The sequence below is a fragment of the Phyllostomus discolor genome, chromosome 9 (assembly GCF_004126475.2).
Source record: "Phyllostomus discolor isolate MPI-MPIP mPhyDis1 chromosome 9, mPhyDis1.pri.v3, whole genome shotgun sequence".
In the NCBI taxonomy this organism is placed as follows: domain Eukaryota; kingdom Metazoa; phylum Chordata; class Mammalia; order Chiroptera; family Phyllostomidae; genus Phyllostomus; species Phyllostomus discolor.
This window is the reverse complement of record NC_040911.2, coordinates 68,109,854-68,127,596: the sequence shown is the minus strand read 5'-3', so window position 1 is coordinate 68,127,596 and position 17,743 is coordinate 68,109,854. Positions and strand designations below refer to the sequence as shown.

The window sequence follows — 17,743 nt, the reverse complement described above, 5'->3', positions numbered from 1 at the left end:
TGACAAACCCAATGCCAGTTCATACTCAATGGGCAAAACTGCACTCCAGTGTTTCCCTTAAGACTGGGAAGAAGACAGGAATGTCCCTTTTACTGCTCTCATTCAACATGGTACTGGAAGTCCTAGCTATAGCAATTGGGAAAAAAAGAAGAAATGAAAGGCATCCAAATTGGAAAAGAAGTAAAACTGTCTTTATTGGCAGATGACATAATACTGTACATAGAGAACCAAAAAGATTCTACCAAGAAACAACTAGAACTGATATACGAATTCAGTAAAGTAGCAAGATACAAAATTAATATCCAGAAATCAGTTGTATTTTTTTATATTCCATAATGAACTATCAGAAAGGAAAATTAAGAAAATAATCCCATTCATAATTGCTTCAAAAAGAATAAATACCTAGGAATAGATTTAACCAAAGATATAAAAGATCTATACTATAAAAATTATAACACACTGAAGAAATGTTACAGAACACACAACAAGGGGGGCCTGGGATGATATACTATTATTGAAAGAAGGCCCCGGGTCCGTTATGTCCGCCGCCAGGGGAAAGACGTCTCTCAATGCCAGAGATTTGTGAAAAGGAAAGGAAACGTTTATTTAATGCTATATACAAACTTAAAGTAGTGACCTAATGTCTTCACCAAAATCCCAAAGTCCCTTAAAACACCCACAAAAACACAGTCCTTCCTTCCTCCCCCCTTTGCCCAGTCCAGAGTACCGTATCTCAGGGAAGGAAATAGAAGTCCATGGCTTAGGTAGTCCTCTGGCTCTTCTCAGTTAGTACTCCCTCTCGACTGGGAGACCTCCCTGGGTTCCCGGCACCCTCGGCTGAGTCACCGGGATCTCTGCTAAAACCAGGTAGTGGTTCCCCCTTCTAAAGCTGTGGGGGCCCCACTCTGCCAGGCCACGTGGTTCTCTCCTCAGGGCTGCCGCGTGGTTCCCTCTCTCAGGGCTGCAGGAGTCTACACTCCGTCAAGTCCACGTGCTTCTCCTTCTCAAAGCAGCATGGTTCTCCTTTCTAAAGCAGCATGGTTCTCCTCCTCTCAATGGCCGCCAAGTCTGGGTTTTTAAATTCCCGTGGCCAATCTTCCTCTGCAGCCTCATTTCCAACTCCTCCCACACTTGGCTTCACATGCCAGAACTCGTGTCCTTCCAGCTTTACTGGGCTGCCATCATGAGTCTGGGCAGGCATGGCCCCATGTCCTGGAGCCAATCCTCTCTGAGCTCCCACACAGGCGCTGTAACTCAGGGGACCTGCCCCCCCAGTTACATCTGGGTGGGGAAGTTACTTCTAGGTGGGGAAGTTACTTCTGTTCCCCTGTCTTAGAGCTGATCACAGCTACTTAACATATCTATGCAACCAGCCAAAGGCTATAGATATGCTAAATGACCATGCCAGAGCCTAGCTGCAAGGCTGTTGCTATGCTAAACAGCTCTCAATGGCCCCGCTCCACTTGTCCCCTCCCCCAACCCACACCCTGGGGTGGGGGACGGAGACATCTTAAAATCTCCTGGACACCTTAAGCACTGGACCCCATTTCAAATGCCCATTTGGGGCCCCCCTCTTGGCTGCACCCTATAACAGAAAGAAATTGAAGAAGTTACAAAATAAGTCGACACACATACCATGTCCATGGATAGGAAGAATTAACATCAGGCTATAGATTCAATGCAATCCCCATCAAGATATCAGTGACATATTTCACAGAACTAGAAGAAATATTTTTAAAAATTTATATGAAACCACAAAAGCCCCCAAACAGCAACAGTGGTCTTGAGAAAGACAAAGTTGGAGAAATCACAATACCTGATATCAAACTATACTATAAGGCCATAGTAATCAAAATAGCATGGTACTGGCATAAAAACAGACATTTAGATCAATGGAACAGAAAAGAAGGCCAGAAATAAACCCAAACCTTTATAGTCAATTAATATTTGACAGAGGAAGCAAGGACATAATATGGGCTACAGACAGTTTATTCAGTAAGTGGTGTTGGGAAAATTGGACAAATAATGCAAAAAAAATTGAAACTAATCTACTTTCTTATGCCACACATGAGAATAAACTTAAAATGGATTAAAGACTTAAATCCATTTAGTCTTTAGTTAGACCTGAAACCATAAAAATCCTAGAAGAAAACATAAGCAGTAAAATCTTGGGCTTTCTCATAACATTTTTTTCTGATATATCTCCTCAGGCAAGGGAAACAAAAGAAAAAGTAAATGAATGGGACTACATCAAACAAAAAAAGGTTTTGCCCAGAAAAGGAAACTCTCACAAAATAAAAAGACAACCCACCAAATGGGAGAACATATTTGCCAATACATCTGATAAGGAATTAATATCCAAAATTTATAAAGGACTTATAAAACACAAACAATCCAATTAAAAAATGGGCAAAGGACCTGAATAGACACTTCTCCAAAGAGGACATACAGATAGTCAATAGGCATATGAAAAGATGCTCCAGGTCACTAATCATCAGAGAAATGCAAATTAAAAACCACAATGAGATATCAGGAGTTCCAGCCAAGATGGAGGCATAGGTAGAAACCCTTCGCTCTTTACACAACCAAAAAAAGGATAACAACCAATATAAAATCAATAAACAACCAGAAGTGCCAGAAAATCTAACTTCATGGAACTCTGACAACCAAGGAATTAGAGAAACAGTGACTCAGCCCAAACAGGCCAGTAAGACGGCAGACAGAGAGAACCCACAGCATGGCGGAGGTGGGGCAGGCTGATCTGAAAACTGGGACTCAGAGCTGACTGTGGACTATGGCACAGGTTGCCCCCATGGGAGAAACTTCCAGTCTCATATGAGGGTTCATTGGGAAGTGGGCTAGAGCTGAGCAGGCATGCTGCATTGTTCCCTTTCTGGCCTCTCCCCAACAGACAGTGCCACAATGCAGCAAAGAGGGTTGACCTGCCCTGGTGAATACCTAAGGCCCTGCCCTCTTACAACTTTACAGGTATGCTGAAACAAAGAAATAGGGCCAAAATGAATAAAAAACAAAAACAAAAACAAAAACAAAAAAACAGCAAAACTTCAGAAAGAGAGGTAAGCAATGAGGAGATATCCAGCCTATCTGATGGAGAATTTAAGGCCCTGGTAACCAAAATGCTCACAGAAGTGATTGAGCTTGGCTGAAAAATGAAAAAACAAATGAAGCACACCCAAAATGAAATAAAGCAAAATATTCAGGGAACTCACAATGACAGGAAGGAAACCAGGACTCAAATCAATGATTTGAAACAAAAGGAAGAAAACATCCAACCAGAACAGAACAAAGAAACAAGAATGCAAAAAACATGAAGAGAGGCTGAGGAACCGCTGGGACAACTTGAAACATTCCAATATCTGAATTATAGGGGTGTCAGAAGGAGAAGAACAATAGCAAGAAATTGAAAACTTATTTGAACAAATAATGAAGGAAAACTTCCCCAACCCGGTGAAGGAAATAGAATTCCAGGAAGTTCAGGAAGCTCAGAGAGTCCCAAAGAAGTTGGACCCAAAGAGGAACGCACCAAGGCGCATCATAATTAAATTGCCCAAGATTAAAGATAAAGAGAAAATCTTAAAAGCAGCAAGAGGAAAGGAGAGAGTTACCTACAAAGGAGTGCCCATAAGACTACTAGCTGATCTCTCAAAAGAAACCTTGCATGCAAGAAGGGGCTGGAAAGAAGTATTTCAAGTCAAGAAAGGCAAGGATCTCCATCCAAGATTACTCTATCCAGCAAAGGTATCATTTAGAATGGAAGGGCAGATAAAGTGCTTCCCAGATAAGGTCAAGTTAAAGGAGTTCATCATCACCAAGCCAGTATTATATGAAATGCTAAAGGCACTTATATAAAAAAAAGAAGACAAAAAGTATGAATAGTAAAATGACAACAAACTCACAACTATCAACAAATAAACCTAAACAAAAGAAAAAGAAAAGCAATGAAAATAAATATAAGCAAACAACTAGAACAGGAACAGAATCAAAGAAATGAATACCACATGGAGGGCTTCCAGTGGGGAGGGAGAAGGGAGGAATGAGTGGGGAAAGATACAGGGAGGCAGCAGCATAATTGGTAGGCATTAAATAGGGAGAGGTCAAAAATGGTATAGGAAACAGAGAACTCAAAGAACTTATATATACAACCCCTAGACATGAACTGGGCAGGGGAGAATGTACTATGGTTGGGGGTACAGGGTGGATGGGGGAGTAATGGGAGAAAAATTGGGAAAACTGTAATAGCATAGTCAATAAAATATACTTTAAAAAAACACAATGAGATATCACTTCACACTAGTCAGAATGGCTATCACCAATAAATCAACAAACAAGCGCTGGTGAGGATGTGGAGAAAGGGGAAAACTTTTGCACTGTTGGTGGGAATGAAGGTTGGTGTGGCCACAGTGAAAAGTAGTATGGAGTTACCTCAAAAAATTTAAAACGTGACTGCCTTGTGAACCTGTGATTCCACTTCTGGGAATTTACCCAAAGAAACCTAAAACACTAATTCAAAAGAATATAAGCACCCCTATGTTCATTGCAGCCTTATTTACAATAGCCAAGATTTAGATGCAGCCCAAGTGGCCATCGGTAGATGATTAGATAAAACAGCTATGGTATAGTTACACAATGGAATACTACTTGGCTGTAAAAAAGAAGAAAATTCTACCCTTTGCAACAGCATGGATGGACCTGGAGAACATTATGCTAAATACGCCAATCAGAGGAAAAAAAAATACCGAGGCACAGAGTCAGGTTTCTCTGACTCACATGGCAGGGAGTCTGTTTTAGAAATGTTAACAAAATTATGGTTCCATTAGGAAGAATGAGTACATGGTTGACAGCCAACAGAGATGCTGCAATGCTGGTGTTAAGCCTGTCATCATATGGTATCATTTGGGAAAGACTGACTTTTGGATATTTTACCTTTTCAGTCCAGTGTGTGATGTTCATCATATGGTATCATTTGGGAAAGACTGACTTTTGGATATTTTACCTTTTCAGTCCAGTGTGTGATGTTCAGTTGAGGGTATACGGGGCCTTGGGTCAAGCCTGAAGAAAATTTTCAGAGAGTACCATCTTCAGCTAAATCCAAAATGGAGGACCAGAAGACAGACTAGTGCATGCTTTTTAAAAATAAAAATGTTAATGTTTGGAATAACCCAGTCTTATCCACACAGACTATCTCATTGGAATTCTCACAATAACAGTTATCAAAACAAGTCTGGTGGACTTCCAGCAAGATGGAGGCATAGGTGGATGCACCGTACCTCCACGCACAACCAAGATTAGAACAACAACAATTTAGAGGCAGAATAACACCCAGAACTGATAGAGAATTTATCTGAATGGAAGTCAGACAGCCAAGAAGTTGAAGTAGACCCATTCATCCAGACCGGTAGGAGGGGAGGAGAGGAGCAGCTGGGTTCGGGTCGTGGCGCACGGAGAACAGGGAGAACTGGGTGCATAAGGCAACCGGGAGCATGTAAGGCATCCGGGGCGCGAAAGATCGCAGCGGGCGGACCCTGAGTGTGAAGGCAGCAGCTGGCAGACCCAGTGGGACGGCGATTGTGGAGCAGGGCAGAGCACGCAGCCCAGGATCCCAGGGAAGGGACTGAGGTCCCGGGAGAATGGAGTTACCACCATTGTTCCCCCGCCCCCACATAGAACGTCACAATCTAGCGACTGCGGTGCCCAGCCCCAGTGAACACCTAAGGCTCCGCCCCTCACTGTAACAGGAGCGACCAGACCAAAAAAAAAAAAAAAAAAAAGAGAGAGAGAGAGAAAGAAAGAGAGAGAGAGATTTGTCTCAAACAGAAGAACAGATCAATACCCCAGGGCTCATCCTTTTGAGCAACCAAGAGATAGCCAATCTATCAGATGCACAGTTCAAAACACTGGTGATCAGGAAGCTCACAGAACTGGCTGATTTGGGGCACAAATTACATGAAAAAATGCAGGTTACCATAAAAGAGATGATGGAAGATGCACGGAGAACCAATAGTGATGGAAGGAAACTGGGACTCAAAACAATAGAGTGGACCAGAAGGAAGAAAAAAACAACCAAACAGGAAAGAATGAAGAAATAAGAATTCAAAAAATGAGGAGAAGCTTAGGAACCTCCAGGACATCTTTAAACGTTCCAACATCCGAATTATAGGGGTACCAAAAGGGGAAGAGGAAAAGCAACAGATTGAACACGTATTTGAACAAATAATAAAGGAGAACTTCCCCATTCTGGCAAAGGAAATAGACTTCCAGGAAATCTAGGAAGCTCAGAGAGCCGCAAAGAAGTTGGATCCAAGAAGAAACACACCAAGGCACATCATCATTACATTAACCAAGGTAAAAATGAAGCAGCAAGAGATAAGGGGACAGTAACCTACAAAGGAGTTCCCATCAGACTGTCAACTGATTTCTCAAAAGAGACCTTACAGGCAAGAAGGGGCTGAAAAGAAGTATTCCAAGTCATGAAAGACAAGGACCTATATCCCAGATTACTCTATCCAGCAAAGCTTTCATTTAGAATGGAAGGGCAGATAAAGTGCTTCTCAGATAAGGTCAAGTTAAAGGAGTTCATCATCACCAAGCCCTTATTTTATGAAATGTTAAAGGGGCTTATCTAAGAAAAGAAGATAAAGAAAAAACATGTATAGTAAAAGGACAGCAAACTCACAATTATTAACAACCACACTTAAGCAAAACCAAAAGAAACTAAGCAAACTACTAGAACAGGAACAGAACCACAGAAATGGAGATCACATGGAGGGTTAGCAACAGGGGAGTGGGAGGAGGAGAGAGAGGGGGAAAAGGTACAGAGAATAAGTAGCATAGATTGTAGGTAGAAAATAGACAGGGGGAGGGCAAGAATAGTATGGGAAATGTAGAAGCTAAAGAACTTATAAGTATGACACATGGACATGACTAAAGGCGGGATATGGGTGGGAGAGGGTGTACAGGATGGAGGGGAGTGAAGGGGAAAAATGGGACAACTGTAATAGCATAATCAATAAAATACATTAAAAAAGAGAAAAACAAATACCATATGATTCCACTCATACGTGGAATCTAATAAATAAACTGAACTAACAGCAAAATAGAGACAGATTCATAGATAGAGAGCAGGCTGACATCTCTAGTGAGAGGGTGGTTAGGGGGTGGAGGGATCAAGCAAAAAAGAAAAAGGACCCATGGTCATGGACAACAGTGTGGTGATTGCAGGGTAAAGGAGGTAGGTGGATGTGGAAGAGGAAATAAGGGGGACAAATGGTAATGGAAAAAATACCATAAAATAATGTACTTTTAAAATTTTCAAAATAAAATGTACTTAGGGAAATAGAAAGGGAACAGGCAATTCCAGTGTCCAGAATGAAGGTAGGTCTGCCATTCTATTCTCTGACCATGCACTGAAGAGTAAGGGTGGGAAACCTCCAAAGGACAGCCCACCCTCATGGGCCCAGCTTCTGCCCACAATTCAAGCCCTTTAACCATCTCCTCCCAATTTAATTCCTGAGTGATCTCCCATGTCCCATTTGGGTGTTTGGCTCTTCTTTACCACTTGTTCCCTATATAAAATTCCCTCTGTTGAACGGCCCAGTATGGCAATGTTTGCCCAACTGAATCTCAAATGATACAATACAATTATTATGATGATGTTGAATTTGTAAGTTAACTTGGGGAAAATTGACATTGCTGGAGTGTTGTCTATCCAAGAACATGATGTGTTGATGTCTTTTTCCAATAGGTCAAGTCATCTGTCCTTCCATAGACTTTCAAAGTCTTATTTAGTACTTAGCTTTTTTTTTTCAGTTTGTTGAGTTTCTTCCTAAGTTTTTTATCCTTTGTGTAGCTAGTATAAATGGCACTGACACATAGGATTGCTGTAAGGATCCAATAGGGAAATATACAAAGTACTTGGAGCAGTCCCTGACATAAAGTGCCATAGAAGTCTGGCTGTGTTTATCACCCTAGTTTCTTCCATTGTATCCTACAACTGATTACTGTCTGAATGTGGGTCATAGTTGTCGTATCTTGATTGCTGCCTAGTTTCTGTTTAGGTGAAGCTGGAAGCAGAACTGGATCTTGGGACATCATTTTAAGTGTTAACCTAAAAAGAAAAGGCCAAAGTGAGAGGCAACAAGCATTTATTTGAGATCCAAAAGAACAGCTATTCAGGAAGCACTGATTCAGGTACAAACCCAAAATGCTCTGATGAGGAGGCAAAGGCAAGGGATATGTATGAGAAAGGGAAGAAGAAAAATTGCATCAATAGAAGGAAAAAATTTCTATAGGTGCAGATAAGCTAACATTGTGAAGCTAATTCTAAAGAATGTTTTTCATTTTCAGTCTGCAGTCACAGTATCTGCTTTCTTGTCATTTTTTCAAACAGTTGTTTGAAATGCAGTGTGGCTTTATGCCCTATTTTAACATTCTAAAGCCCTAAGAAGTGAGAGGTACAAGCCAGATCTTCTGGGATGGCAGTTCTGACTCTATTGTAAAGTGGCTCTGTTTATATTATTTTTATCACAGGAAAGTGTGACATGCCACCAACAGACCCCTCCCATAACCAACTCTTAGTCCTCTTATAGAGGCCCCATCCCCACTCATCTGCCTCCAGAACTAGGGTTTTTTCCTCACTGGCCCATCTTACTGGTGCTAATACCCAGTCATTAGAAACAAGAATGTAATTAGTCTCACCTATTCTATCTTCCTTAGAAAATGAAGCTTAATATTCCTAGGAATCAAAGTATCCTTGTGGGCAAATCTTATATGTACTGAAATACAAAACTAATGTTTGCCACTTACTCTTCAAAGTTTCTCTCTTTGTATGAGTGAGCTACTGCCCCAAAATTCAGCACCTTAAAATAACCACTATTAAAATGTGCTTGTGGTCTATAGGTCAGCTGGGTTATTCTGCCAATCTGGACTAGCCTCAGCTAATCTGAGCTGGGCTTGTTCATGCATCTGTGGTCAGCTAGAGGGAGAGGTACAGACTGGTGTAGAATGGCCTCCCCTGTAAGTCTAGCAGTTACTGGTTGTGAGCTAGGGCAGTAAATTTGACTGGGCTCTATCTGTCATCAACTAGCAAGTAAGGTCAGATTTGTTCCCATGATGCAAACAGAGTTCTGAGAAGTGTATAGGGTTCCTTGAGACCTGTGCTCAGAACTGACACAGCATCACTTTCCACCATAGCCTGTTAGCCAAAGGAAGACAAGAAGCCATCCCCAAATCAAAGGATGGGAAGTGGACCTCTCCTCTTGGTGGACAGGATTGCAAAGACATAAAGGGGCATGAACAGAGAGAACCCTGAAAAATTAGTCACTATCAATCTACCACACTGTCTACACCAAGCATTGATTTCCTTTTAGCAAAGGTGGCTTCATCTCACTAGCCACCACCTGTGAACTGATTCAGGGAAGAGATCCATATACCCTCATCAACATATGTTTCACTTTCAGAGGGTGCATTTCTTGACAATGAGCCCATACATGAGTCTATTTGAGAGTGTGATCCCCTGCACCAGCTGTAAAGATGATCCATTTCCCTCTTTGTCTTCGTTTCTGAGAGCAGTTGCTTGCTTTGGTGGAGTTTTTCCAACAAAGATTTACCAAAGACTCTGAGGACAGTTCTCAGCTAGTGATTGAATAACTAATTGTAACATATCGACTCAACCAATCACAAGCTAATTAACTCCAGATCCTGTTAGAAGCAATTGAAATGTCACTTCTCATAGTCAGGGAGAAGGCAGAGTGACCTTGAAAGTAGTTCAGTCATCTTCTTTCCTTCTGGCATATCCACCCTGAAAAACCAGTGAGTCAGGACCATGGATCCCTGGTGGCCATGCAAGGACAATCTTTCTCTACCATTGCTTCTGTCTTCTCACCCCTAGAGGGTTTCCTAGTGGCCTGGGCCAGGCTATGGAGAAGGGGGAGGCTATACACCTGCTGCTAACCTCCTACACAGCAATGCTGCTCTCCTCTCCTCTACTCAGCACATAGGGGAAAACAGAATAGCACCAGCTCTATCACCCTGGATCAGAACACAGGAATCCAAAAGGAATGGCCACTCCTGGGTGGCGAAAGTGGAGAAAATACTCCTAGAAGACAGGAAACAGGGAAAAAAAGTTCTGCTCAAACCAGAAAAACAAGGCTAACTATAGGTATTTATAACTAAGCTTGGGATTTATAACTAATTAGCATATGGTAATAACATTGTGCATGTCATTATGTGTTTAAAGTTATTTTTGCTCTGCTTTACTTGATCATATTAGACTTTTTCTGTATATTTGGTGTGCCTCTGCATAAGTAAAATATCATATAATGCCATGTTTAAAATAATTCTAGTATAATCCAATTGAATAAAAATATATACATGTATATAGGCACATATTTACATGTATATATAGATATACATATATCTACATATGTTTTGTACACCTGTATATACAGGGTGGAGCAAAAGTATGTTTACACTTGTGAGTACATTAAAGAGTTTATTCTTGTATTATTACCTATTAATTATTGTATCATTTTCTTTTTTTCTTTTTAAAGATTTTATTTATTTATTTTTAGAAAGAGGGGAAGGAAGGGAAAAAGAGAAGGAGAGAAACATCAGTGTGTGGTTGCCTCTCTCATGATCCCTACCAGGGACCTGGCCTGCAACCCAGGCATGTGCCCTGAGTGGGAATCAAACCGGCAACACTTTGGTTCGCAGTCCAGCACTCAATTGAGTGAGCCACACTAGCCAGGATTATAATTATTATATTATTTTCCATATGAACAACTGTAAATGTGCTTTTGCCCCACCCTGTATATGTACATATGTGTGCACACACATGCATAAGCACATATGCATATGTATATATACATATGCTTGTAATATATGTTTTGGCATAAAATATGTATTTCATATTCACAATGTCTAGATATATATAAATTTTTATACAAAAGATATGTGACCATATAAAATAAATAAGATAAATATTTTTCTATATTATATAGCTAAGTATAAACATATACTTACATTTTTTGCTGAAAAATGTCTGAAATGATGCACAAAAATTGGATAATGATTACACCTATGGGGATTTTTTTTTCATTTTCCTTTCCATATACTTTGACTTTTTAAAAGTAGTTCATTTGTAAATGTTACAGAGATTCTTCCAGTTTTTCTCATCACCTTATCCCCAGCTTAAAGTAAATTTGGATGACTTTATATACTGAATCCTTCCTGGAAAAAAAAAAGAAATACGGTGTCCTACTAGACAATAGTGGTTTTCATGGGCAGACAGAGCAGAATCCAGTCATTTCATTGAGCTCTCACAAAGCCTAAGTCCAGTCACTCCCCGGCCAGGACCCCCAACCCCTGGCAGGACCCTCTTGCAGCCCCCAGTGCCCACACGCATGGGAGTTGGCAGTATCTCCTCTGTCCTCCCACAGGGCCGAGGCGGCAAAGGCAGCATCTATGTGTGGGCCTCTGGGGACGGCGGCAGCTACGACGACTGCAATTGCGATGGATATGCCTCGAGCATGTGGACCATCTCTATCAACTCGGCCATCAACGATGGCAGGACAGCCTTGTACGATGAGAGCTGCTCCTCCACCTTGGCCTCCACCTTTAGCAATGGAAGAAAGAGAAACCCTGAGGCCGGAGTGGTGAGTGTGACCACTGGCCCTCTCTGAGGCTGTGGAATGCACTGGCACCATGATGTCATTCAAGGATGCTGTGATGTCATGGAAGGAAAGGGAGCTATCCACTTCCCTAAAAAGTCAGCACATCTCTTTCAGGCCTGATAATGCTTTGTTGTCAAGGCAGACACACTAGAGGCAACCACACATTAATGTTTTCTGCTGTACATAAGTCATAAGGTGTGCAAGTTGAAAGCAAGGATGATATGATTCCCTTTCAGCTCATTTTCCACAAATGGTCTTTCATATTCATTGTTTTGATTTACAAATAATGGTAAAGTCTAGTCTATCAAAAAGTTGCCCCAGCAGGTCAAGAATAAGGAGAACTAACATAAGGAACCGGGTCACCACATCACCTCTCTATTTGAACCAAAAACCTATCCTCATATTACAGTAATTACAAAATAGCATCCATGCATGGTCCTTACTGAATCTATAAACTTCCCAAAATTGAGCACATGTGTATTTTCTCAGGGAAAGAGTGCTGGTTTTCATCACAGTTTAAAATGGATCAGTGATTGAGAAAATAAAAGATTAGGAATCACAGATTTACATTATTTATTGCACTTATCTTTATTTTATTTTATTTTATTTTTAAACAGGGGGAAGGGAGGAAGAAAGAGAGGCAGAAAACATTAATGTGTGATTTTCTCTAGTGTGCCCCCTACTGGGGCCCTGGTCTGCAACCCAGGCACTTGCCCTGACTGGGAATCATACCAGTGACCTTTTGGTTTGCAGGCTGGCACTCAATCCAATGAGCCACACCAGCAAGGGCTATTTACTGCACTTTTCTGAGTAGCTCTTCCTTTCTAGGTAACTAGGTATAATGCTAAATTTTCCAAGCCATTTAAAAAAAATACCTGTTGAGTATAATGAACATTTTTGGATTTCTTCCTCTCTCTGGCTATTTTACTAACAGAGCAGCCTTTCTTCAGACCTCCAAGTCAGGAATTTAGTAGGTGGTTCAATACTGAGTTAGTTACATTCTGACTGGCCACTACTTCAGCTGGGGCTTCCCAGGGGAGGAAGACAAAAACTCAGAACACACTCATTACCAACCAGTGCTTCTATTCCAAGTTCCCACCTGAGCTCCACCTTGGTGAGCTGGCCAGGTTCTCATGTGAGCCAGGAGATGCCTTTTCTTAAAGGAGACACAGACCTTGACCGGGATCCCTCCATGAGCCCTCCTGGGCTTCCACCTGGTTTGGGGGGATGACAGAAAGTATGCCAGCTCCTTCTGAGGAAAGTAGGCTTCAGCCTCTCCAATCCTACGAGAGGTATAGGCCAATAGGGAGAAGAACAGAACAGAAAGGGACAAGTGAGGGAGGCCCCAATCCTGTTTTGTTTATAGTGCTTCTCTCATCCCCCAGAAGCTCTACTCCCCACCCCAAAGGCCTCCCAATGGCATTGCTTTGTCCTCAACATTATCTATGACTCTCTTTTTACTAGAGCTGGGGAAGGGCCTTGAGTTCCCCCTGAATATTGTAATTTTTCTCCACCATATGCCTTTAAACCTCCTTGATACTTTGTTCCTGAAAATAATAGGCCCACTTGAGGATCCTACAAACAGAGGAAGATGAATTCCTGTGGCTCGTACATGACCTTAATGAAAACCTGGCTCTCACAAACATTGAAAGTGAGGTTTTTCTCTTTGTAAAAGTTCTTGATCATTAAGAAGATCTCCCTCCTTGAGAAGACTTGTGGAGGAGGTCACTTACATGTGGGTTATCTTGCCTCAACATGTCTCAGAATCTCTTCATGAATTTTAGATGGAGAGAGACACTTTCTTTTTAATGGCCTATCCATTTGGGCAAGCTTTAGCTGAGCCTACTTATTCTTCCCTCTTTGGGAGTGCCTTTTCTTCCTGAAGGGAAAAGAAATATTGATGCAATAGCCCTTGGGCTTTTTGAAAGCTAATCCCATTGCAACAAAAGCCACTACTATTGACTATCCTGGTGATACTGACTTGTGACTCTCCACCTATTGTGTCTCATTTTAAGATCCAGAAAATAAATGTCTCTCTAGTCTCTGGAATAGCTGCAGATATGCTTCTCTGAACTTGCTTGTATCTTGTGGGCACTATAATATAACTGATTGTGTGTCCCATTTTGCATGGGCTGCTGGAAATACAGATAAAATGTATGGCAAAATATATGTATGGGTGCTAACTTTTTCCTTACCTTCATCTTAATCTTCAGAACAAGGTAGAATTTAAGTAAAAGAAATAGATAATTCTCTGGTCCATATTGTATTGTCTAAAGTACTGTGACTCATTACTCACCATCTTCCCTTTCAGGCAACCACAGATTTGTATGGCAACTGTACTCTGAGGCATTCTGGGACATCTGCAGCAGCTCCAGAGGCAGCTGGAGTGTTTGCTCTGGCTTTAGAGGCTAAGTATGTTTCCAGCTTGGGGCTAAGGGCCATCTCTGCAGAGTCGACTAATGTGTCTCTCCACCCAACACCAGGTGTCCATGGAGGCAAAAATAGGTGCAAGAGATTGTGAACAATCAGGGTCAATGAACTCTGGTGGGAGTTTCTAAATGAACCATGGGCCTTAAGTCTCTCTCTCTCTCTCTCACACACACACACACCACAACTACAATAGGCCCACTTGAGGATCATACAGACAAACAGAGATAGGAGAAGTCCTGTGGCTAGTACATAATTTTAAGGAAAACCTGGCTCTCACAAACATTGAAAGTGAGGTTTCTCTTTTTGTGAAATATTTTTAAACATTTTATTTATTTTTATTTTTAGACAGAGAGAAAGGGAGGGAGAAAGAGAGAGAAACATTAATGTGTGGTTGCCTCTAATGCACCCCCCAGTGGGGACCTGGCCCACAACCCAGGCATGTGCCCTGACTGGGAATCAAACTGGCAACCCTGTGATTCCCAGGCCAGCACTCAATCCACTGAGCTACACTAGCCAGGGCTCTTTGTGAAAGTTTTTTAAAACTTGGTTGATCATTAAGAAGTTCTCCCCCATTAAGAAGAGCTGTGAAGGGATCACTCACATATCAGTTATCTTGGCTCAGCATGTCTCAGAATCTCTCTATGAATCTTAGATGTAAAGAAATACTTTCTTTTTAATGGCCTGTCCTTTTGGCAAGCTTTAGCTGAACCTATTTATTTCTCCTTCTTTGGGACCGCCTTTCCTTCCTGAAGGGAAAAGAAATGTCGATGCAGTAGCCCTTAGGAGAATACATCCCTAGGAGAGTACATGACCCCAACACCCAACCACACATATCAGATCACTTACTTGGGTACCAAACAGGAGTATGTAGATATTTTTCATTATAACAACCTCTCTTTATTCTTTGGATAATTCTTTGGCTATTTTACGCCAGTAATGCAATCAGCTAAATGAAAAAAGAAACCATTGCCAAGTTGGGTATCTCCCAAGGTATTTCAGAACATGTGTCAAACAGGGTGCTCCCACTCAAGATTTGTTAACTTACAAGGTGAATTCACTTTTTAATACTGAGACAAGATAGTCAAAGTCACAGAGTATAGACCAAGAAATGGGCTTTACTGGAAAACTTTCCAAGCTACGAGTAAGAGGATATCATCCTCTCTGTTCACACCATCCCACAGAGAGGCCACATGTCACTGCTGCAGGGCATACCTTGGATATAAATATCAGCTGAGGCACTCGTTTACCTGCTATTCAATATTCTCTTAGTGCAAGCCAGAGGCTAGCCTTGTGTTTGAGCAATGAACATGTGGACTTCAGGCACCATGTACTCAGTGTGAGTGCAAATACCCACCATATAGGGATTTGTGTGAGAATGCCGTACCAGCAACTTGTGAGAAGTTGGATTCATACTCCTGGGGAAGCAGAGCTAAGTCCCCACCTAGGCCCCTCTGCTGTTGCTAGGCAGCTGAAGCTTTGAGCATCAATCTCCAGGCAACCCTGCTTGTCTGTCTCCATACATTCATTTTTTGATTTGCAAAAGAGGCAGGAATTACTTCCTAGAATAAGAAGGGACTTTGAAAGACTACCTAGTCCAATCCTCTGCCTTCAAGCCAAAAAAGGCATAATCATCCTCCTTTTACAGATAAAGCCCCAAATTGGGAAAGACTCCTCTCTTTGGATCAAGTCAAACTTCAATTCTTTTAACAAAAGTCAGGTGGAAATTTTAGGACATCAAGAGATGGACACTAGTCAAAGAGTTCCTAGTAAGTGCCTAGTAAGTTCCAAAGAGATCAAAACTTAGTCACAGATTACATGCATTCCTGAAGATGAACTCTTACTCTCAGAGCTTGCTGGGCTCTGGACCCTGCACTGGCTTTGCTCACTCCATCTGGAAGCAGACAAGTTGAGCCTGCTGCCTGCCGCTTAGTCTGGCAGAAATCAGGAACAGGAATGCTCCCAAAGCAAGAGGGTATTTCTGGTTTTCTTTTAGATCGAAAAGGACAGAACTTGACTCAGTCTCCTTGGATTTTGACAAGCAAAAATCCACTTGCTGGGGCCTACACACATGCAAAGGGACAACCTAAATAAATCAAAGTGATAGAGCAAGGCCACTGGATCTCTAGACAGATTCATGGTCTCTGCACTAGTTTTCTTGAGCACACACTTGTAGATATCCTTACAGAGCAGAGGGCAGACACCACTTAGGCACACTTTGTTTTAGAGCAATGGCCATGAATTTAAATCTCTCTATTGTAGAGAAGCAGAAAAGCAGAGAAGGATAGCTGGCAGGAGGTATTTCAAGAACAGGTTTTAGGACTGGCTGCCAGTCCTAAAATCCCTCAGAATACCAACCATCTGAGTTGGAAAACACTCTGAGATGAGTTTCCTGCAAGTGATTTCTTAAGGAAGGACTCCCAGGAGAGACCAAAAGGAAATAGAAGAAACAGGTTAGGGATGGGGAAACACCCAGAAAGTATGCAGTTTCAGAAGTTCTAGCCTCAGCCTGATCCCATGGGGAGTTCTGCAGTATATACTTTTATGCCTCGGAGTTTCTTCTCCCTCAAGGCAAGTGAGCTGTGCTGCCATGTTCTTGTGCTGACCAGTCCTTGGCTGAGAATCATGGCTTGGGATGTAAACTCCAGGCACCTCTGGCTTTCTACACCTGTGGGCAGAGGGGCTCCAGTAGTCCACAGTTAAAACCACTAGTCAACAAGAAATATCCCCAAGAGAGAGCCCAGAGGGATGAGGAGGGAAAGACTCTCCAGGAACAGTTCCTATAGCTTTTCTCTATCATGAGACAAGGCAACTGGGAGTCCTTGGTGACACATGTGACAGCAGTTGAGGCCTCTTTCCCTCCCACAGGTGCAGTAAAACAAAGCTTTTTTAAGCAATGTGAATGCAGCAAGCAAATTATCCTGTCCCAGTATATGCCTGTCAGGACTTTGCAAGAGGGAGAACAACCATCCCCATGACTCCAGGGAGAAAAGGAAACCCTTCTCTGTCATGCCCAGTCACCACTGTTTTTAAATGCCAAATGCTTGAAAATGACTTCTTAAGTAACAAGTAATTTCGTTCACATTTCCCAATATGACCAAATTTCAAAGAATTTCTTTAGTGGATGTGGGTCATGGTAACTGCCACCTTCCAATATTTGGGGTTCTCTCCATGACCTGGGGCTTTCTGTGTTGTCCTAGAGGTCTGAACTAGGTCTGAGGGGCAGATGTCATCAAGAGGCACGTTTTGGGCTCAAAAGAACTATCCATAGTAATGTGGCCCACACATTGGACTAGTATAACAGAAGTTCTAGGTTCTATTGCCTGCTGCCAATAAGAACCATGACTCCCAATGCCAGCATCTTATGAAAAGGAAAAGAACTATTTATTCAAAAGTTATGCAGGTTTAGAATAATGACAGAATTCTGCCATTAAATCTCATGCCCCTTATAAACAAAAAATACCCACAAACACACAGTCCTGCCTCCCCTTGACAAACCAGGCCAGTCAGAGGTACCATCTCTCAGGAAAAGAAATAGAAGTCTGTATCTTAGCTAGACAGATTCCCATTTTAGCATTTCAACTTCTGCCAGCCTTCCATGATCAGCTAGGCTCCTGCTCTTAATC

At 41.9% G+C, this 17,743-nt stretch overlaps 1 protein-coding gene across 1 annotated transcript in view; it reads left to right on the top strand.

Moving 5' to 3' along the window:
• Positions 1-17,743, top strand: part of PCSK2 (proprotein convertase subtilisin/kexin type 2) — a 363,148-nt gene that overhangs the window by 325,852 nt on the left and 19,553 nt on the right. Inside the window, exons 9-10 of the mRNA XM_028524847.2 lie at positions 11,457-11,672; positions 14,002-14,102. Of these exons, the coding sequence (XP_028380648.1) occupies positions 11,457-11,672; positions 14,002-14,102 (317 nt within the window). The remainder of the gene's footprint in view (positions 1-11,456; positions 11,673-14,001; positions 14,103-17,743) is intronic.